Below are 23,930 nucleotides of genomic sequence, written 5' to 3'. Positions count from 1 at the left end.
ATAGCAACAGCCCACACACATTCACCTATCACCAGGTGCCATGGCTACAACACAACACACCGCAGCAAAGCAATGGCACCACCACTGTGCCTTTATCGTGTTGTACGCACCTCCCTTCACAAGGCAGCAGCGCGCTCTGGGAAGGCAGTGGTGTTGGTGCACACCATTAGTCACAGCTCTTCCCCTAACATAGCCCCTCTTTCTTTCGAGTTGCGAAGGTTTCCCTCTCAATATGGAATGGGAGAAGTGATTGCAACCCTCCGATACCTCTTGACACTCTAAAGGATGGTGATAGCAGCCCAAGTTCCCTCTGTGAAGACAACTGCCAATGCCAAGAACTGTAGTGAAGTCTAGTTTCTGTCCAGCTCGATGTTCATGGTTGGATACTGCATGTGGAATGACTACCAGGGATGGCTGAAATGAGAGCTGTGTAAACATGACTGAATATGCTGCCTGATCCAAAGAAGAATAGAAAGAAAAAGTCTATTACTTAGCACTGAGAATGTCTTCCCATTCAGCTAGCTAGAAACAAGAGGTTGAGAAATAATCTTTTTTATAGTTTTGAAGCAAGCAAAGGGAAGAGATATTGCTGGAACAAAACCAAAAAAAAACCACAGAAAAGGGTGATAGAAAATCTTAAATAGGAATAAAGATTTCTTAGAGATACCCAAATCAGAAGACGGAGTTGCCCAAATAAGTTTCCTTCAGAAAAGCAGGTAGGTAGATGACATCGCTGTGTATAGTGTTTAGCAAAACCTATTTTCTTGTTATTTTTCTGCACAGTATGTTAGTAAAGTGGACTCTCAATCTCCTTCTGGAGCCCACAGATGCTCTGCAGTGATAATAAGGAACACAGAAAGCAGAGTGTTGTCCTCATGAAGCACTAAGGTGCAAGACCTAAAGGCCACACTGGACTCCACTCTCCTATATTCCAGGGATCTTATCAGCACAAAATATCAGTTCTGCTTCCAAAAATACTGTACTACTGGATGACCAGAGAGTATTTCATGGTCAAGGCTAAATGGACACCAGTGCACCAGGCAGAATAACTTCATCCGAGGCAAATATTCTAGAGAGCGTTGTGACTGCTGTTTAAAGGCAAACAGAGTGAATTGCTAAGGCAGGGCTCAACAATTGGTTCTGATATAAAACATTTCACAAAAGGCAGACCAGATCATGCTACAGTAACTTTTATTGCAGGGATCAGTAGGCCAGCACAGCTATTCATAGGTATTATATATACACAAGTGCCTTATGCTTAGGCCAGCCAGCATAGCACTACAATGGAAGCATATAGCAAATTAGTGTTAACAAGCAAACAATCATTGAAAGTGTTAACAAGTGATGGTGGAAAGGCTCTGTTTTTCATTTTATTACTGATCTCTAGTGTTATTACCCTCATAGAACAACATTTTATTATGAAATGCACATGCACACAATTAAAGCCTTTGATAGGGCAATGTTTGCCAGAGGCAGCAAATTTGTAAATGAAGTGAAAGAGTCATACCCGAAATGCTGACAGCCATTAGTATTCACAATGTCTATAGGATGCAGAGAGGGCTAATATGCTGCAGCGTAAATAACAGGTATTTACTATGACCTGGGGATCTAAGTAATCAATAGAATATTCAGTTTCTTGCCATTTCTTCAAAAGAGCCAAAACATACATGCTTAATCTCAATTGATTTGTGCCCGAACTAGGGTCTTGAGTCTGCTGGATATTTTCAATTCTTTTTAGCCAATAGATTCCTTCAACATTTCCCTCTTTCATAATACAGCAAACAGCTGCAACTAATCATTTTTCATTATGGTTTTGTATGGCTTTTTTTTCCACAATAAATTTTACTTAAATGACAAAAATGCATTTGAGCAACTTCTGTTCACTGAAGAACTGAGATTTTTCTGAAGATTGGAAGAATTGGACATGGTGTCAGATACAATCAGGACAATGCATTTATTTTAAATATAGCTAAGAAAAGGACATAGGCTGAGAGAAAAAAGGCACTCTGGAATAAAGGAGCTTACGGGACAAGACAAAAAAGAAGACTTAATCCTTGCCTACCTTCTGCTACTGTTCATCACAACCAGATAACCTGAAAATTATTGATGCATTTTATAAGACTACCTATTTATTTATCGCAATTTCTTCATGGCTGACACACAGCCAGAACAAGCCAACGAGGCTTACATTTCTGTGTTGTAAATATTCAGGCTCCATCCACCGGGAAAAATAACAACATGAGCTCTATCTATAACATCCTGTATAATAGCCAAATGCCACCAAGCCCTTCCTAAGCTACCTTCAGCAGCAACACGACACAGCAGATAAAGTGCACATAAGTCCCTTTACTGCCACACATAAGCTAAACTTAGGAAAGTTTACTGAATTATTAAATAAGCAATTCTGATAACGTAAGATATTAAATACAGATAGCGTTGTGTCAACCAAGCTATCAACTGGGTTTGGGTTAGATTCTTCCCTGCAGGAACACTACACATACTTAAGTAAGCATGATGCCTTCCATTCCAATATGTACCTCCCTCTTCAGAAGATAGTTAAAAATCAGTAAAGAAAGAAAGACAGAAAAAGAACGTAATACAGCAAAGTCCTACTGGGGAATAGGGTTTTAATGAACACGCAAAGCAACTAGGTGACATCTTTATCAGCCCTCATAAACCTTGATTGAATACACAGCGATAAGGCCTGTTTAAACTGTCATCCTCATGATAACACAGGCAGAGACAACACGGGCCTTAGCAACGACCTGTGTAAGAGAGGGCCTTCCAAAAGTGCAGGCACCGTTAGGTAATGTATATCATGTAAACAGTTCAAAGCTTGCACAGCTGGTTTGTTTGTGCAATGGTGGGAGGTGGAGGGCTGGCCCAGAGGGTATATGCACATCTTCTCACAGCACCAGCTTGAAAGGGCATTTGCTTCAGAGCTAGTCTGGTTTTGGGGATGGTGAGCAGTCTGGGGAAGGTAGGTGCTCTGAGTCAGTGACCTTTAGCACTTAGATCTGTGAACACCAAGAATTCCATATAAGTGGTTTTAAAGGATTTAAGGAATGCCTGCTCCGATTTCTTTTTTTTTGCCTTTTTTTTTTTTGGATAAACATCATCATCCATGAGGTGAATAACATTCAGCTGTAGGCAGCAAGTGGGCATTTGGGGCCAGCATGATTATGGAAGCTGGCAGTGACATGACTTCCATCAGACAATCTAGCCTTGGCCATTTGGGATGCTTCTTAAAATAATTCAAAACCTTTGTAAGCATATCCAAAAAACATCTTGGCAATTGCACGCTTGGTAAGCAAGGATTTAGCTTATCTATTTTTCCGTATTTATTTCTAGCTTAAAGAAAAAAAGATACAATTTACACTTGAACTTTTATTCTTTCTCCCCCAAACTGTTCTTCCCTCACTCCAATGCTTGCAGTGACACCCACTGGCTGTGGCAAGTCTCGTCTCAGTCATCACTAAAGTGCTTCAATTCAGTGACAAGATCACTGAGAAACTCCGAAATACATTGCCAGCAAAAAGCTGCTGTTTTGTCAGCTCGCCTAATATTGTAACTTAATACCTACATCCCATACAGCTTTCTTCCATTAAAGCTTTAATAAGCACATAATGACCCATGGTTACTTAAGTATAATACAATACACATTTATATAGAATTACTAGCTAATTAATAATTCCCACTGCTCGGGCAATGGAACATAGTTCATTTTATGCTTATTTGCTCTTCGTCAAGACCATGAAGTAGCACTAGTATTGAGTTTTTCATAAGGAAACACTGACCTGAGCTGGTACACCACTGCATGCCTAGCTGCTAGGAGAGGCATTTTAACTTTCTAACTACTCAGGAACTAATTTATGTTTTTGTAGGCTTCTGTATATACACCACAGATTTCTTTTAGTACCTCAATCAGGTTTTTTCTCATTTTACACATAGGAAAGAGGGGAAACAGAACTAAGTGACTTGAGTAAATGCATCAGAAACTAAATCTAACAAACCCCACTCTAACAGCCTCAATTGGAAGACGACTTGTTTCTTTAACTCTATTAGAGCAATTTCTCTATGACACATGTAGGGTTTATTGTTTAAACAAAATTATCCGAGTTTAAGCTGGAACACAAATAGCTCCTGTTACAGTATTCACCAGAAGAAAAGGCTATGTTTTAGTTCAACTACAACCCAGTGGCTTGGAAAAGATAAAGGGGAATGTTAGAAATATTTGGAATGAAAAAAAAAAAAAAGGAAAGAAAAGAGAACTACTTTTTGCCTGCCCTATGGCATGAGCCAAGACCAAATAGCTCCTGGCTGTGAGCAGGCAAGGTATGTCTGCTGACCTAGTCCAATTAAAAGCATTTTAGTCAAGTTTACATTACTTCCCACATCTACGGCCACTGACGTTCTCTCCAGAGGAGGGTCAGAAGCAGGACTATTACATTCATAGAAAAGACATTTATACAGGACTTCCCCCAGAGCGGAAAAAAGAAGTGTTATCCAACACCTTCCCAGCCAAACTTCCTCCCGAAGTGAAAAATCCTTCCTTTGATAAGAAAGCTGTGTCAGACCACAGCTGTCCTGACAAACCGCTCTCCCTCAGCTTGCCCTGGTTTTGGCAGCCGTGCTCAGCAGAACCATACTGCTCTTCCCAGCTAGTCACCACACTTAACGGAGCCACCAGCTTATATTTGACCTGAACAATGAAATGAAAATGAACTGTGCATAAGCAAGTACTTGCTGTGGGTAGCACTACCCACCTCAGCTCCGAGGCAGGCATTCTCCTCTGGGTTAGAAATTCCATCAATAACATATCATTAAAGACTTCTCTCTCCTCCCACCCCCCTTATTTTCCTTTGGCTGCCCAGACTCACAGCTATCTTCAGTGCTGCATATACACAGTTCATAGCAAAATAAGGCAGGCTTGCTAGCTTCCCTTCTTACCTCAAATGTTCTTTCCATATCAAGAGAAAAATTATTGAAGGGTGGTGGAGAGGGTCACTATCACTCAAACACTGAAAGCTGGTGCCTTTTAGATACTCTGGTTTCTAATCCACTGATGACCAGTGCAAGGAAACACACAGCTGCTTAGCAACCTGGTTCTAGAGTTTTGGGTTACATGCGCCATGTGGTGGTCCGTGTCCAGGTTCCCTGCAGTACTACTGACCTCTTCTCAGGCTACCCTTCATGAAAGGCCAGATGTGCTAACTCATGAAGAATATTGTGTTATCATGGATGACTGCACTTCTGCTTTCACTGCTAGATAGTACTTGCATAGCATTGTGCCATGAAGACATCTTAAGCCATACCTACCCTCCAAGCAAAGGCGTAACACTGCAGCTCACACAGCATTGCCCAAGTTAGCATTAGGCCATGACAGTGAGGAGCGTAACCTAGGCTATGCCAGGACTTTATCTATCTTCCCTAGAAAAACCTGCCAGCCCCGAGCCATCAGCCATCTCTATTAATGTGAGCATTCTCACTCCTGTGAGCATTCAAGCTGGCTAGCTTAACGGTTAAACATCTGGACCTGATAAATCAGGCTTAATTTTGTAGGAAAGGACAGGCCAAATCCAAAAATTCCAGTGATGCTCACTTCGAGTTCATCTCAAAATGACATGCCATCTAAAAAAGGTAAGTCAGTCCTGCGTTTGATAATCGAAGATGGACAGAAAGAAAAACACCAGACCAAATCAACATTAGAGAATGAAGGCCTTTCCTTGTCTGGCAAAGCTAAGAGGATAACACTAGCTCTCTTACAGGCCCACAGGAGCACCCTCACACCCTGTGAAGGGGCATTCTGGGGAGAGGTAGGGTGGCGGTGGTGAACAGATGCGACAGACCCACACGGGATATGTTTGCTTCCAGCCAATCCAGACAGCAAGCAGCGATTATGGCAGCAGTTTTTTGCCTAATGAAAACTGGCACAGTAAGGGAAAGCTAGGCACAGCTCCCATCCAGAACAGGGTGATGGGGGAAAAAAAGTAAAAACACTTCTCGTGGTAAATCCTCCCGTCCAGATTCTTTTCTTCTCTTCTGAAGACTATTTGAGTACCTCCTCAAAGTTGAGAAACTCCTGCAAAAGCAAAACTATGAAATCAGCCAATGGTTTACTCTTCCTGGAGTGCTCAACAATGGCTTGCCAAATCTTGGTGTCACCATTTGATTCAGCATAGCAAATAAAGCCTAAAATTAAATGTCTGGTATCCCAGCCTTGTTAACAAAGATACGCTTTTCATATCGAATTCATTTCCACGTTACTTACCAACAAAGCAATGTCAGCTCAGGACAAGGAGATTCCCAGAAGGCTTGGTCCACTCAACCCTATTTGGCTGCAACACTTTAGAAGCGCAAGTGGCCTCCGACTACTGCCTGCTGCAAGGCAAGCGCCTCACACAGCTCAGTATTGAGCAGTTGATCGTTGATCTGCAGTAGCTTTTTCACACCACTGCCTGTTTGCAGTCAGACACAGTTCACAGTAAATCCAAGTTACAATCACTTAGCCCTTCAGATCCCCCGTGTGCGTCATGGAAAGAGAACTGTATTAGGTAGAACCGCAGATCTGTAACTTCTGCATCAGGGACTGGCTTGTAACTCACCCACCTTCCCTCTCCACCCATGGAATAGTTACAGGACATGTTACAGGACCTGTTACTCCAAGGAGATTTGGTGTGGAGCGACCGTGACAGGGAGAAAAACAGCCAACCAACCAACCAAAAATACCCACAAAACTAAAACCAACCAACCATGAAATACTTTGTTCCTGATTTTCCCCATATGATTGAGAACACTTGCAACTAGACCAAAAAGAAGCGACCTTCCTCAGGTGGTAGCCAAAACTTCTTTCTTACACTGCCAATACACAGAAATAAGAGATGTCTATAACTTCATATGAAATTTTCCTATGACTGAATTCAGGAATCCCTCACATCAGTAAATGCTATTAAGAGTGGAGGCAGACACAAGGACAGGGTCCCACTGTACTTATGCCAAAGCTCTGTGACAACGACTCAGTGTAACGGAGAAACTACATTGAAAAGGGGCAGATCAAGAAGGAAGGGGCACAGTTATGACACCAAAGAAGAGACACAAAGAATTGAAATGGAGGCCTTGAGTACTGGGGGATACAAGCACTGAAGATGTGAAACACAGAAACATAACAGATGCGAAATAGAGAATAACAAGTTGCAAACATGAAGGTAAGGAAGGTCCCTTGTTAATTCAGCAAGTGTTAAGGAAGAACCTGTGCCAACCTGAATGACACTGACATCTTAGATTCCCATTTGTGAAATATGGTTTTGGTACAAGGGCTGGAAATTTCTTTCTAGGGAATAGCTGTCTGGTCTGTTCAGCCTCTTGTAGAAAGATAACGAGTTACTTCAAACTTCTGTCTCCAAGAAACTTGCATACTCCAGGAAGCCTTGAGAAGCTGGACATTCCTTCCACTGCACAGGCTGATAGGCTTCAAAGCATATTTAACTAGAATCTGTGTTACTATAGGGTGAAAAAGATTAATCAGCTCTAGCCCTCTAGGGAGACTGTGGTTATCATTAAGAATATGTGGGACACTTACAAGAATTCTTTTCCCCTGCCTGCTGGACAAGCTGTCTCATATAGTTTATCTGCTCCAACTGCATGCTTTTGAAAAGGAGCTAGACTAAATGAATACTTTCAACTAGAGCTAAAGGTAAACACTCCACTGGAACTTTGCCCTAATCAATAGTAGCAATGTTCATGTCACATGAGAGTCAGAGGATAGAATATGGTGCTTACTGAAGTCAGCAAATAAGCTAATTATACTTAGCCTGCTTGAAGAAGGGGACAAGTGAGGTCTGGTCCACCCACATATTAATGCAATCATCATTATCCTTATCCCTTGTTTGCTTTGTGCTTATAGTACAAAAACCCTTGTCGCAAACAGAGGGTGCTACTGACCCCGTGTGGAAAAAATACTCATGCATCACAGGATGCACAAGAGTCACTGGGGAAATGGGCTCAGATTTAAGTTTGCCTACTTGCCTCCTGCAGATTTATTTTTAAGGAAAACTCAGTGAAATGCTATTATATAATGTTGTATGGGGTCAGTATAGTCTCCCAAGTGTATTTTCCTAATTTTAGTAAATTTTGCAGAAATTGAGGTTTTTACTATCTTCTTTAGGGCCAGTTAAGCATCAACAAATCCTAATAGTAAGAAATAGATTTTATACTAAGTTTTCTGTAAGTTGAAAATGTGCATTGTTGCAGAATAACATTTATATATTATCAACTAGCAATTCATCATAGCATCATTCTGTAAAGGCTGCTTTTAAAAACAAAACCTTATTAACCCCTAGAGAGCCTGAACATCCTACTATCATTACTGCCAAGGGAGCAAAATATTTAAATTCCCAAAATATTTTTCAGCCAAAACCTTTCCGTAAGTATTAAAAACAGTTGCTAGGCTTCATTCTTTCAAGTAAAAGCTTTTCAATTCATGCTACTTTGTTGACTTTAACAGGGCTGCACAAAGCACAAGAACAAGATCTTCATAACTGAAACCCCTTTCCATATTATGAAAAGGAAGGCTCTATCTTTTTACTGAAATATTGATACTAATTTTTCTTTCCTAAAATAAAAGAGTACACCCATGAAGAACCACCCTCTGCACTTAATTAAATGTCAAACAAAAAATAAATCTTCAGGGAATTTCACTATCCTTGTCCAAATGGAAGGGTGCAAGGTGGATACAGCTGGGATTAGCTAGAACAGGAAAGTGGATTATATAGAAACTGATTACAAAATATTATATTAATTTCATTGTACGGTACAAAGCAGCCTTCTCAAAATCTGAAAACTTCAATATCAAATACTAGCAAAACCAGCAGTTTTCATTGCAACCAACAGCAGTGGCTGAAACCCAACAGCTCACAGAGACCAAGTCTTAAACTTATGCCAATGCTGCTCCCCATCACTTTCAATGCACAGTTATGGAGAGGTGTGTGAGCAGCTTTTAAGTCCCAAAGCAAGGATCATGTGGCTACTTATAATGTATTTGACAATTTGCATCAATTGTTTTTAAATAGAACATAAAAGGGTATCTGGAAATATGTTTTCATATAGAAGTATCATATAAGCCAAAGCTGAAGAAATTTTGAAAAATGAAAAGAAACAGAGAAAGAGAGCAACAAACTTTTTATTCTGTCAATTCATTTTTCACCTGTACACTATGATAAATTAAAACACTAAGCCATTAAAGTCTGGTTGGTTTTGCTTCCTTTCATTACATAGGTATGTATTTTTTAATGCATCCATTAAATTGACTCTAAAAGTATAAACAACGATGCAACAACTGTTGTCTCAGAATACAGAAGTTACTGTATCTGGCAGGAGATTTTCAGATGATCACATTCCCATAGCCAGATCTGTAAAGGCCATTCAATTATAAGTAAACCAGGAGTCTAACAAAAACTTAACAGCAGCTCCAATCACTATTATGAACTGCATATTTGCATAAAAAATGCAATCTATGCAATAGATGAAAATTTTAAATCAATCTTTTTGTTGTTACAACATAATCCACTTCTCATACATCTACACTGCTGCTTACACAATACTTGAGTATCTGGGAGATTCAAAGGCACATAGAATTTCTGATGTTGCTACAAACTCACTTTTCAGGGACACATTATAAAGAACCAGAGGTTTTTTTGAAGTTTGGAATGCAAACTTTCTCAATAAACAAACTCTGGTGTGCTTTTGAACACTGTATGTCCGGAACTAACAGGCTTACCAAACATTTGCTTCAGGTATACGATCTTCTAATTCTGTGGTGACATCAAACATCATTACAGCTAAGGAGGAGGAAGTCAAACAAGCCACAGCTCCCTTCCCAATGATGCGTACACAAAAAAAAGTATCAATTCAGTCCAATTACACTTTTAAATCAAAGCTTTTGAAAAAGTCAGTATACATCACATATAATGTTTTATTAACCATACAGTACATTAGCATTTCCTTTGAAAAGCTTAGACCTTGCTAAGCAGTTTTAATGAAAGCAATTATATAATGCTATCTGCATACAGAAATCCACTACATTCACACAACCTTATTTTTTTCCAATAAACAGTAATGTCAAAATCTACAATTTACTGAAAATACAAAGTTGTTTTTAACAAAAGCAAAAATGTTCCTGTGGTTCAATCAAACCTCTTTCCTAATATGAACAGTCTGCATTCATAAGGACACTAAAGCTTGGGACAAAGAAAGTATTTCCTAGAAGCTCAGAGATGAGACTAAAACTTTTGTAACTACGAAACTGCATGCAAATATACAGATTTGTTGCAATTATTTCTCTCCCCCTTACAACGACTTACCGGGCCAGAGTAAAGTGTTTGCTTATACAGTGACCTCCCCGCTCACAGTAAAAATGTCACATACAGGACATTTTATCAGCTGTCTTTGCATCAAATACTGCTTCTGTAAAACTGACTATGCCCTTCAGGCCCCCATGACTGGTGCAACAAACAACTTTCAGAAAGCTTAACAATACCCAAGCTTGCCAGTTTTGCTTTAGAGAATGTATATACAAGTTTATAAATCCATGGCAGGGTTATTACAATTATATTATCAACTCAGTAACTGGATTTGAAAGATGCTTGCATTCTGTAAGGACTCTATGGCTGCTGCCCATTCAATAGTTCTATTCAAGGCACTGTACAGTCATTAAATCTCTCTAACGTTCTCCAAGATGTGCTGAAGGATATTCTGAACTTTTAAGCTGTTAAAAAGCCCTGAGTCAGAACTTTCATATTTACCACAGGCTTAGCTATAAAAATGGCACACACTAACACTTCTGCAGTTAACAGTTTTGCTTTGTCAACACAAATTATGAAATATGTAAAAATACAATAATACAAATTCCAGAAACTTACACAAGAATGAAATACAATGTACATTGTGGCAAATCACACACTTCTATCGTACGTAGTTTATACAGTCACTAAAAAAAAAACCAAAACCAGCCTTCACACTGTATTCAGACATCAAAACTGATGAAGCAAACCAAAACTGACGTGTTTCGCCATCCCTTCCCAAAGACACAGAACAACTAGAGAAGAATTCAGTACTTCGACAGAAAGGAGGTAGCACTGCTAAAAGTTAGGCTGTAGTGTTGTTGGGCTTTTTTTTTTTTAAGTGAAAACTTGACTCATGCAGCACAAAGAACAGGACAGGCTCTTCAGTTCACCAGCTGCTACCAAAAGAGTAAAATGAAGTTTCTGACATTTAATTTTGCAGAGGAAGCTTAGATCACTAGCTCAAAGCAGCTTCTTCAAACAATTTAGTGTTTACACAAACTGCAATTAATACTGCTAAAAATAATTAGGCATACATAAAACTCCCACCTCTAGAAAATATCTATACAATAAGTACTTAGATTGTTTTTAAAAGACCATTTCATGTCTTTGTAAGAGGCTATAATAACAATTGTAAGACTAAGCTAACAAGGCACAAGTACTTGTGCAAATCTGCCATATCCTCACTCAGTCCAAGTTAAGAACACCTCCTCAAACTTTGATATTTACAAATAAACTTGTTTCTTCTCTTGACACAGTAATTTTCAGTATCTACTCCAGCGAAACGGGGTTCGTCCAAACTCCAACATGCAAGTGCACAGTATTTCAACAAATGGGAAGTAGGTAATAATAGCCCAAATTTTGAGAAGTGCCATATGAGCTTGGGGTATAGTAAGTGATAGCCAGTCGGTTTGGGGAAAAAATGTCAAATACAGTTATACAGAAGTAAACAAGCTACAGCTATTTAGCATATCCTGATAGCCTCTAAGGTAGCCTTCTTACTTTAAATCACTGTGTACTGATGTGAAAGTTTACATACTTTACTAAATGAAAAAAACCCCAAACCAAACATCTGAGCATACCTCACACCTGAAAAATATGTATTATTATACACCTTCTTGATGGTTTCAAGAAACAAACTGCTAGTAAGTACTGGGAGACAACAATAATAAACAAAGCTTGCAAATTTTACATAATAAGGGGATTTACACTTTCAACTTTTGCTGAATACAGAGGCTCAATGACATAGCTTAACTCTCCTACTTGTTATTATCCCCTCTGGCTTGCAGCTGAGCTGCTTCTGTTTTCATCCTTTGATTGTTATACAACTAAACTGCACTCTGTGCAAGCTGCACAGATGATGCCAGGCTAAATTGAGTGAATGAACCTAATAGTTTCCTCAACAACACTAGTTCACCTTCTACATCAGAATCCAAAGACAGTGTGTGAATCTAAGTATCTAATTCCATAAATTACATAGATTTGCAAATATTTTTCCTCATTGTTTTGAAAGGCAAGCACTGTGTAGCTTTCCTAATACAAGACACAGCTCTTCCACTTGTTAATAAGATGGCTGTATTAGTAATTCAAGCATCTTGGTTAGCTCACCTAATTTTTCTAATTCAGCTGTTTCTCTTGGTACCATTAAGTTGACATACTTTAATTTCAGCTAGCACACAACATTGTTGAATGAGTCCAATCACAAACTTGCATACAGTCACATACATCTAGTGTGACCAGCGTATAGGAGACTAAAGCTCCTCCTATAGCAATACCCTTGGTCATTGTCTCTACTCCCACATGACTGTAATGGTACCCATATACTAGGAGTGTTATAAAGTAACTTGTAGCTTCTCTGTTGAAAAGTACAGGCCTAACAGAGCACTTACTATCTATGCTACAATATATGCCTCCTGCAGACAAGGAGTATTTAACATTCAACTCCAGTTTCCCATCCAGGATGCTGGACATCATCAATTCTTACTCAGCTGAATTATTCAATTGATGCTAAGCTGGAATACTTTCAAGTAGTTTTGGCTTTATCCAGTGAAAAAGAATTAGGAAGATGGCAACTGCTATACTGAGGTTTCAGTTTTGAGCTGTGTTACCAAGAAGAAATCCACCCTGTCTTTGTGCTGAAAACAGTTTATAGAGGTCCCCTTGAAGAATAAATAGGACACAATATTCCAAACATGTCTACCAGAACCAGAGGAAACCCAGGTAAAGATCTCACGCTTACAAACTAAAACTCAGAATGGATTGTCAAATGGCACGTCCTATTATAGAATTATTTTTAGGAGAAGACTAACAGGAAACTGAAGCCTACTACAGAAAGCTCAGCTGTCAAACATGCCAGACTTTGTGACATGCATATTGGCCAAATGAAAATTGCAGCGAAGACTCAGGTGCCCTCAGAACTTAAGTGGAGACAGTGAAATGCTGAACTAAAAAACAGCCTTCTATCAAAAAACTTTCCAAAGCTCCTCAAAATTTTGGTGTTTTAGAATAGGGACCCAAGAAGCAAGAAAAGGGAGGGCTATTTCATTTGGCCAAGATGACAGACACACAGATTATCTGAGAACAGATGACTACTAGTATACAGAATAAAGCAGACTACTGTATTGAATCCAGATTGAGACTGTGTCCAGTGAATGATGAACATTTGCAATTCCAGATCAGGCTTAAAGAAGGCTATAGAAAGGCTACATATTACATCACTTTGCTATGTGAAAAGTCACTCTACATACATTGGAAAAATGTATCACTGTAGCTGTTTCCTGGAAAATTCTATTCAGTATTTAAACCTTACTGGTTAAGAGTTCACCTGTCTCTACATTTTACTAGCAGCATTCTTCTGAGACTTTTGCCAATGTTTGCACAATTCAGGCATATCAACATAAGCTTCAAAAGACTGAGGTTGATTTATCTGTAGAGACCACAGTTTTATGCCTTCATCCTTACTTGGACCTTTTCCTGAACTATTCCTTTTTCCATGTTTTTGACATATACAATTAGAATAAGAAATTAATCTTAGCTGCAAGTAAGGCACCTAAGTGACTCCAGTATGGATTTCCTTCTTGTTCTGCAACAGCACATCTAAATGCACAATAGCAAAGGGCTACATAAACTATGTACTTAAATATCTGCCAAATCACTTAGGAGTAAGAACACATTCCTTTTAGCTACAAGATCAGTAAATCAGCATACATTCTTCCATCCAAAAAAGATAGAAGGATGTACTCATCATCAAATCATTAACAGTTTGCAGCTCCTGACAGTAGCATTTTTGGGGTCAAGAACACCTGTTTCTCACATCAGTGACAGCTAACTCCTTAAGCCAACTTCAACTCACCTAAGCATGGCTCACAAAATCCACTGCTCTGTCAGCAGTATCTTCATTTGCAGTATTACCCAGTAATGTTCACAGGTAAGTTCTGGTATTAACACCCTGTTCAGATGAATAAGCAAAGTTAAATCTTCTCTTTTGCTGTTGATACTGTCTGCCTGGAGATAATAAAACTAATTTAAGCACGGAAATCCTGAAAAAAATATCTAACTTTTCCTAATTCTTAAACCCACAATTTTTAAATGGCCCTGCATACGTATATGTGTTCCTTTACAACTGATCAAATTCACTCATCTGAAATGGATAACTAACCAGTTGCTCAAATATTTTCCTTTTCAGTTAAGTAAAAAGTAATTCCATACAAAATTATGTGGCTAGCAGAATTAAGAAGTTCACTATTTAAGTTAGTATGAACCTGATAGACTAAAGTGCAGTTTTGGGAACATAATGTTTCTAAACTAGGTTTTTTTTTTCTTTTTACTGTTTCTTTCCCAACCCGTCCTCAGCAATGAAGGGCACGATAAAGTAAGAATTACCTCAGCGTTGTATTTTGAGACCTGATCTTATGGGACTATTATATTTATTACTCTTGTGTATACGCTTTGTATTGATTTTGCAATATCGTATATTTCAAGACAGAAATTACTGTGAATCATAAATGTCACAGAAAAGTCAAAGTTCTCCAGAAAAGCATTAAACAAAAAAAAATCCTAAATATTTATACTTGATATTAACTGACAATAAAACAAACCAAAAAACAACAAAAAAAGCACCAACCCCCAAAACCTTTACATCACTTGCACCTGATGCATACATTAAGAAAAAACACCTGAACAAAACCAAAATAAGATTGTTCCTTTAAGATTTAAGAAGGAGGCAACAGAAAGAAAGAAACAAAACAAAACCCAAAAAAGATTGCTTTAAATTAGCTTCAGGCTTAGATGTTTTTTAAGAGTAAAGTTCAAATACTGTTCTCTTATTTGGTGTGTTCACAGTCTTTAAACAATTACCATGTAATGAACCTGTGCTACAGTATTAGAAATGTTTTCATTAGAACCCTTTACTACGTTTCAAACTTACAGATTTAAACCATCCAAATGTCCTTACAATTTCATAAGCTAACAAAATACACTGGTTCCGCTACTTAATACAAAAGGATCCTTCGTTCAATTGCCTTGCGGCATATGGGACATTCACTCATTCGGTCTCCACAAAGCTGACACGTTCCATGGCCACAGAGAAAGATCATATTCTTCAGACGGTCCAGACAAACGGGACACATAGTCTGTGAAAGATTTTGACAGGTTACACAGTCAATGGCAGCACTGATGCAGTATGAAATATGCAACATATATATTAGGAAATTTAACAATAAATAAATCTCAAGCATAGCAGATCACTGCTATAGCATAACCCAGAGACTAACCTGAAAGCTTAATATTTTTTTAAGTAACATTTTTACTTCATATTGACTTAAAGTGTGTGGACTTTCCTATCCCACCATGACACAAAAAGTAGATTTTTTAATAAATACGATCTAAGTAAGACGATCCAGTACTAAACTGACATCACATTTTCAGTATCATTACCCAAGATTGCAACGTTAAGACGTGCTTTGGAAACATTCCCCTTTATGTCATGTAATCTTCCAGGGAACAAATAATACAAACAGCTTTACGTGTGCAATGTACTAGCACACAGAATAAAGCGGACTACTATACTGAATCCAGATTGAGATTGGTACTGAAGAACTTTTATTACTGTTCATGTCACCTAAACAGGCAGGCCATCCTTCTTTAGTCACAACACCACAAATGCTTTAATTGATGGATTACCAAACATGGCCTCTCGATTATTTTTTTTTAACCTGTATATAGAAGACATACAAGCCACATCACACACGAAAGTTATTGGTTATTTAGTTAAAACTGAAGCGCTTCATCAACATGTTATTCTGGTTTAAATAACAGAAAACTCATTGGCCTTTTCAGTTATTTCAGCAGTCAATAAAATTTGTATCCAGGACCTTTACCTGTTCCTTGATGTCCTGTAACTGTTGTTGCAGCTTCTGTACATCTGCATTGACGTTGGTGTTGTCTTTGTCTTTCTGCAAAACTGGAATGTTTCCACTTGCTGTAATTTCGACAAAATAAAGATATGTGATTATGCATCGATCCAGTGAAACAGGAACAATTATTTCCAGTGTACTGACTACAGTTTGTCCATTATCTGAAGTAATGTTACTCAAATATATTTGGTAATCTAATTAAATTCCGTGTGACATCACTGCAGCTCAATTCATAGAGAATTTATTTGCATTTAGAAGCCACACTTCTTTGACAAGTATTTCCTCAATAATGATGCTCAACATGCCTGTAGCCCCTTAATGTTCTCAGAGTTCTTATCTGCCAGTGAAGTTCTTGGAATAAATTTCTTCGCATGTCAAAAATAAAGCCAAACCTTTCACACTGAAAAGACTTCTTATCTACATAGCTAATTCTCTTTGGGGAATTGCACAAGTGTATCAGAAGTAGTTTGTTCAAAATTCGAACAAGCTCAGATCAATATCCCTATATTTGACTGATCCGGGAAGCAACGCTACTGTAAAACAAAGAGAAATAAGTATTTCAAATGACAAATTTTAAATTCCCGCGTATTAAAAACCTGATTTAAAAAGATTATTCTTATATTTATTTATCTAGGAACAGTGTGACAAGAATGATCTAATATTCCAATTCACATAAACTCAATTCAAACACTGCATACCACACATACAGAATAAATACAAATAATAAATAGAAATTGAGAGATGTCACAGGAAGTTTAAAAACCTAGTCAAAGCAGGAGATGCAAAACTGAACAATTTGTCATGAAAGTTGCTTGTACCTAGATGCAAAATATTTACTATTCCTTTATCAATTAAGAGAGTTCCGTAAGTAAAAAGGATATACTTATTTGCTCATCTGGACTGGCTATTTTCAGCTTTTCCTTCATTAATAAGCTTCCAAGAGTCATATATTTTTCAGCTGGAAGGAATCCTTTTAGTGTAGTGACTAGTGTTACCACTGCATCTGCTGCTACCAATGTAGGAAGCAGTGCAAACAGCAAACTGGCTTAACACAGTTTTTATTAAACTTTTCTTTAAGAAGGAGAGAAAAAAATTAGGTCATTTAAAAGAATACAAAGCAGGTGGGGGAATGTGAAAGAGAATGGGTTTTGGAGTCACTCACAAATATCATCAGTGGTATCTTCTGTACCTTTCCCTCCGCAGCACATTATGAAAGGCACTCTTCGCTCAACCACTGCCCGACACTGTACGCATTTCTTCATCAAGCTTGCACAGTCTGAGAGGACAGAGAAATAAATCAACTCTGAATCCCACTATTTTATTTTTATTCCTTCCTATCAAGAGCTTATTTATTCATAATAACTATACAGCAATGCCATAATAAATGTTTATAATACAAACAACTACTTCTGTTCATCTTCACATAATTTTATGCAAAATCACACCTATAAACAATGTCTTGTTTGGGAATCAAAGTAAAGCTATTCTGTTTATCTTATTCTAATATATTTTAAGAGAGCAGGCTCCTGTTTCTCCAAATGGATGTCTATTCCACAAGAATTACAGAAATTAAGTAAAATCATACACATTTGAAACCAGAATTTCCAAGAATGTCATCACTACCTGCTTTTTCCTTTAGAACAAAGGATCTCATTTACTGTCCTAATGCTCCAGGGGCAAAGAGGTATGGCTTCTTACAGAGCAAACCTGTATCTTCTGATATAAACCTAGAAAGGAGGCTGTAATTCTTCTACAAACAGCAAATGATCGTCTCGTACATGATGACAGTTACTGTGAATCAGTAGTGGGTCTTATAAACTACACAAATTTGGAGACTCTCTCCCATCCTATTTGAACAAGACATCCAGAAAATAATCTGACCTGAAATCAGATTACTAATGAACTTTTAGCAATGTAATTAAAAATGTTCTGTTTCAAGATTACTTCAAAAAAGAACTTCCATCAAGTTTACTTACTCTCACAGGCACACATATGACCACAAGGCTGGAAAAGCACTGCTGCCTTTTTGTCTGAACACACTACACATTCTTCAATCTGTAAAGAACAATGAACATATATACAAGAGAAGTTTATCTCCTGCTCCCTACATTAATTTGCATTTACATTCTTTTTGGCAAGGCATATGGACTGTAAGAAGCTCCATCCAGTGTTATTTTAACTAATACAGCACCTCAAAACGCAATTCTGAGGACCTGTGCGGGGAGGACATGAGTACAGACAAACAGAAGAGAGTAACCTATAATGTTGGAACATGATAGGATTATAAGGCAAAATTAACTCCAACCAGTGAGACACCTGTAAGGCAAAATACCGTTTAAAACATACTACACTTTTCCTTGACCTCTTTGTTTTACTTTTCCATTAAAAACAGGAAGAGAACCAATAGACTTGAGAGTTTTTTACCTTTGTCCTAGACTGAACTTGTTCTTTACAGATGAGGCATTTTTTCACCCGTGGTGAGCACAGAGAGCATGTGGCAATGTGTCCACATGGGCCAAACAGAGTATCTCTCTTCATGTCTGAACACACCATACATTCTTCTAAGGTTTCAGAATCATTGTTGATCATAGATGGACTTCGGGAACCAACCTGGCCACTACAAAGAAACCTGCAGTCAAACTCATTTTAAGAAATATCAACTGGCTGTATCTATATACTCCTATGCATTCAGGCATCACTGTATCACCATAAACCAATGTGAACTGCATTTTTCCAAATGTATAGTTGGCACCAGAGTGCAAGGTCACACACTCAGATAAAGACATTGAACAGAAACACGCCACATAAGTTAGGATAACATCTCATGAATGTAGAGAACCCTTCCCTCCCATCCTAAGGATTTACTCTCTTGAGATATGCACCCTGTACATTCAGAACTGCACAGTGTAACACCTTAATCTTGAATACACTTCCAATACTTAGCAAACGACGGGCTTGTAGAAGAATCCCCAAACTCGCACGGTGTATGCACCTCCGATCTTTGTCCTATGCCGCTGCTCATCCAGCAGAGGGAGCGCGTGTTGAACCTAACCAGCTCATTCCCCTACAGCCCTCATAAGCCCATAAAAGGTGGCAAGAAAGAACAGCCACACAGGGACGAGGCAAAGACAGACAGAAAGACCCTGAAGAAAATAAGCACCTTAAACACCAGGGCAGCATTATCAAAAATGGTATCTGTATCAGTTTTAATTTCCACAGAGGAATTAAGGAGGAGAATCACATAAACCACACAAGATTCACAACTAGGAACACAACTAGGACAATCAGCAAGCTGAGACTTCTCATGCTATATGCACTAGTAACATAACATGTCTAGGGATTATGATTTCAATGAAAAGTGCTTCCGAGACATCAGACTTATCCCCCTCCTCTTTTTACAGAATCACAGTTGTGCAGATTGACAGGTACTCAGGTCACTAGCTCAAAGCAGAGTCAACAGTTAATTCACACAAAGTTATACTGGGTTTTGCCTGTTTGAGTCTCCAAAACCTGCACGGACAGAGGTTTCACAACCTACCTGGGCAACCCGGCTGCAGTGCTTATTCTTTCAGTGATTTCCACCACCAACCCCACCCCCTGCCCTTTTCTGGGGTAGCCTGCCTCCACCTGCACATTGTCCCCTTCCATTCTCTTCCCTCCCATCTTAACATCTGTGAAAGTCCTGTGAGACTTGCGTAAGTTTCTGCTAATGTATCTGTAAATAGCAGTCAACGTACCACAGAAAAGAAAGAATTCACTGAAAGGCAAGAGAAAGCTTGTATGTTTTGACACTATTGCTAAAAAGACAACATTTTAAATACATCACAGTTAATTTGTGGAAAGCAAAGAACTGGAAACTGCATATTTTACATATACAAATATACAAACCTGACTTTTTCTTTGTGACATTTAGCCAATGCTTTGCAGAGACTAGGATCAGGGCAGAGATCAAGAGGAGACTGACCCTTCTTGTTACGAACGCTGAGGTCAGCTCCATTGGCTGCCAGGAAGCAGGCAATAGATGCTGCACTCTTCTTCTCTGCTCCCTGAGTGCCGAGTCCCATTATTAACTGGAAGAAAACAAATATGCAAGCAATTTGAGAGACACTCTTAACAGCTAGGAATAGTTTGGCTAAAAGAAAACTACTTAACATGCACACATGCACATATACACATACATGCATAATTCTGTAAGCCCAAGGAGGAGTCTCTAGCACTAAAATCAAAGCAATCATGTGGTTGCTTAGTACCGAGTCCGTTATACTAAAGTTACCTTTAAGGAACTAAAATTCAGCAAGGAATAGGTCAGCTACAGAAGCATTCAATCTCCTGCACACCTATACAATCACTTGTGAAGTTATTGTCCTTCTACATGAGCACTGTAAATTCCCACTGGGTGTATCAAGAATACACTTTTAAGTACACTGAAACTGCTGAGCTCAGCTACAATCACCACACTTGCACTGAAAACATAGTTGGGCAGAGAAACAAATGTGCATTTATTTTTAATCTAGTGAGTAAAGCGCATGCCCCAGAAAGACTTGATTTCAGTTGCCTTCTCAGTCTGGAGGGGTTTAAATTCATGTACCTGTCCCTCCCATCCTAATAAAGTAATGCTCCTTTGCCCTTTTATAACTACTAACACATTTCTTTATCAGTGTATCTATTGCACACCATTCACAGGGACAGGCAGAAAAATGAAAAGGCTCACTACCATAGCCAAGCAAGGAGAGGATTCACCTACTCTGGAGCATAACGGGCCTGCTCAGAACATCTTTTATGTTACAGCTTAAGTAGATAAAATGCTTAAGTGTAATGGAGACTATATAGAATATGAAACTTTTGGCAACTGCTATAAATCTCTCAGCACGCTACATGAAACTATATTCAAAGGAACAGCTTTGGCACAGCTGGGACAGCTCCAATTCAGGGGGTTTTAACTGCTGAATTACAGAATTGTAAAGGCTTTGACACCAGGATAGAGTCAGGATTTTGCATGCACCTCTCTCCCATTAATTGGTATCAGTGCTCAACTTGACTGATGTACATCTTCCTACGCCACTTTCAGTTTGTACAGTCTATCCCTGCAGCTGGTCTTCTAAAAGCTGGGCATCAAATATTAATCCTAAAAATGAAGTAATATGGGCTTGATTAACAACCATTTAGTATTTAAATAACTAGGTGTGTTAGACAGAGCAACATAAAGGAATAAATTTGAATGCCAGGTACCTGTCACGGCAGCCTGAAAGGCTGCATATTTTGAAGTCTGAACTATGAAGAAAACAGTTTCCAAAACATCTCTAGTTATTTCCCCCATCCCTCAGAGGTGACATGTGAAGAAAAAGGCTTGGTTTGGGTCCATGTCTTGCAAGCACATGAAGAATGTATTAAAAGTCTTTACCCTGCCTTGATAACTGCAAGATTATTCTTCTCAACATACAGCCGCAGTTTCCCAGTGAAGCAACTTATTTTAAACCTCAGTCTACATGCTTTTTTTCAGTAACAAGTTCTTATATTAGTAAGTATCACCGAGGTGCTCTGAGACTCTTGAAGGTCACTTCATGAATTCAGTACTCATAGTCCTTTTGATGTACTTTTATGATTAGGTAAGAACAGTACAGCTTGTAAGACTTCATATGAAGAAAACCACTATGTTATGGAGAGAAATTATTTTTTGGTCTCCAGATCATGGAACATTTTTGTTTATAAATTCAGACCATTTTTCTGCACCTCAATTTACAGCACTGGCTGAAATGAAGCAGAGATTTTATCCAGCTTCAGTTCAGGTACGTTGAACCGTACCAGTAATCCAGCCTAGGCAGCACAAGGCTCAGTGAAAGCCTATTTGCCCTGATGCTGGCAGAGTGGCCATTTTTTTTTAAGGCATGGTTATACCTAACAATTTGGTATTAGTCCTTTCTTATTTGCTGGGACAAGAGTTCTCTTGCCCTCTGTACTTGCACCTTATGGGCTCCAAGCTGTCCCTGAGTGAAACCACTACTGTGTCTTCAAGAAGAAAATAGAAATCAAATGATTTCATTCATTTGGAGTGGATATACATAATGCCAAGACTGGCTCCTCCATCTCTAACAGTCATCAACATTATTCAAGAAAATCTTGAGTCCTAAAATGCCTCTGAATGCTGAATGCTTTGAGAACACGAGGGCAACACTGCATCCCATGACACTTCTCTGGTAGTCTACAATATTTCAGGCACACAGAACGAAAAAACCCAACAAGCGATGCACAAAACAAACCATTATGTCTTAGTGCCTAGTATGGCTGCAACCCTCCCCTGGAGGGTGCTAGCCTTCACAGGCACCAATGCAAGTCAGCAGGTTCTACTAGTAACATGGGCAACAGAGAAACCTATTTATGAAATGCGGAATCAGAGAAAAAGAATTTATCTCCTGTTCACTCATTTCACAATTAAATACATGCACATAAAGTGTTTTGACCACCTCTCAAGAGTCCATTTCAGATCCTGAAAATAACTGAGTTGTAATTGCTTTCCTCTTCTCACTTAAAAGGACACAAATGTGTTCTTATGTATGCCAGCCATATTTTAAATCTCTTTTCAAAGTTTATTCCAGTGTATTTCAGTGGCATGAAGTAACCTGTCTGAAAACATTTATTGTACAGTGGAATTATTGTTTTGATCAAAGGCTTTTTAATAGGTGTTGGGTTTATTTTTTTAAATAAAATGCAAAAAAAACCACCCACAGTTAAAATTAGAAAAAAATATTATAACTAATGATTCAGCAAATCTGATCCTCTAATATTTAAAGAAAAAGAAAAAAAAGACACAGATGTTGCTTGTTTTTCTCAATCCAAATCACTTCACAATTTTATTTCTCCTTTGCTTTTTAGCAAAACTATACATTTCATCATTTCATATGGGGTTTACACATATGAAAGTGAGCATTTCTTTCAAGAAAAGATTTTGACCTTTATTACTTGGAGTTTCTTTGACTATTTCCTTATTACAGCACAATTTCTGAAATGAACTCTGTCAGAAAGATATGTAACAATAAACATATAAAGATTAGAATGCCTTGCTCTAACAGAATAAACTTTCAGAAGGTGAAATAAATAATATAAGCTAAATAATAATAAAAATAATAATATAAATAAATAATTAAAGCTACAAAGATGTCATGCAAGACGCTGAATACCAGGAAACAATTTTAGTCTTATTCTGTACTGTAATACTGTTTATTTCTCTTTCCCCAAAAGCTACTTTTAATTTTTTGGCAGGCTGTTCACTATGGAAGAGAGATTTGTAGATACATTTTGAATTAAAAAACCTTATTTTTCTTTAACAAAGATAATGACTACATGCGAAAAGCCACCTATAACACTATGATTTCTGCCTACAATGCAGTTTAATTCAGAATGTCAATGTAAACTTATGCTGCCGAAAACCAGTTCAACAGTACAGAACTAGACAAGCTAGACAAATACATGAGACAAATTTACAGAAAAAAGAAGGAATAAATAAATGCATTTTATTTACTGTGTTCTTTGATGGCTCCCAAGCAGTATCTACCTTGCCCACATCTTGCATGTCTTGGAGTTGGCGGAGCTGTGACAGGGTGTGGTGTCTCAGGGCTTCATGCAGGGGAGTATCCCCATCTTTATCCTGAATATCCAGCTTAGCACCTGCACGGACTAAGAG

At 38.3% G+C, this 23,930-nt stretch overlaps 1 protein-coding gene across 4 annotated transcripts in view; it reads right to left on the bottom strand.

Annotated features, from left to right (window-relative positions):
• Nucleotides 1-9,160: 9,160 nt before the first annotated feature.
• MIB1 (MIB E3 ubiquitin protein ligase 1) overlaps nucleotides 9,161-23,930 on the bottom strand; it is a 71,203-nt gene continuing 56,433 nt past the window's right edge. The window contains exons 15-22 of one of the 4 annotated variants that reach the window (XR_010610158.1): nucleotides 23,769-23,930; nucleotides 20,141-20,322; nucleotides 18,677-18,869; nucleotides 18,229-18,307; nucleotides 17,415-17,528; nucleotides 16,217-16,317; nucleotides 15,265-15,469; nucleotides 9,161-14,286 (exon numbers count right to left, since the gene is read on the bottom strand). Coding sequence is in view for 3 of the 4 variants with exons in the window: in XM_065668107.1 (XP_065524179.1) it covers nucleotides 15,329-15,469; nucleotides 16,217-16,317; nucleotides 17,415-17,528; nucleotides 18,229-18,307; nucleotides 18,677-18,869; nucleotides 20,141-20,322; nucleotides 23,769-23,930 (972 nt within the window). In the remaining variant the exon portion in view is untranslated. Of the gene's footprint in view, nucleotides 15,470-16,216; nucleotides 16,318-17,414; nucleotides 17,529-18,228; nucleotides 18,308-18,676; nucleotides 18,870-20,140; nucleotides 20,323-23,768 lie in introns of all 4 variants that reach the window. The other 3 variants (XM_065668107.1, XM_065668109.1, XM_065668110.1) reach the window with 3 other exon arrangements.

Source organism: Lathamus discolor, chromosome 2 (assembly GCF_037157495.1).
Source record: "Lathamus discolor isolate bLatDis1 chromosome 2, bLatDis1.hap1, whole genome shotgun sequence".
NCBI lineage: Eukaryota > Metazoa > Chordata > Aves > Psittaciformes > Psittacidae > Lathamus > Lathamus discolor.
This window is presented reverse-complemented; position numbering and strand designations above follow the sequence as displayed.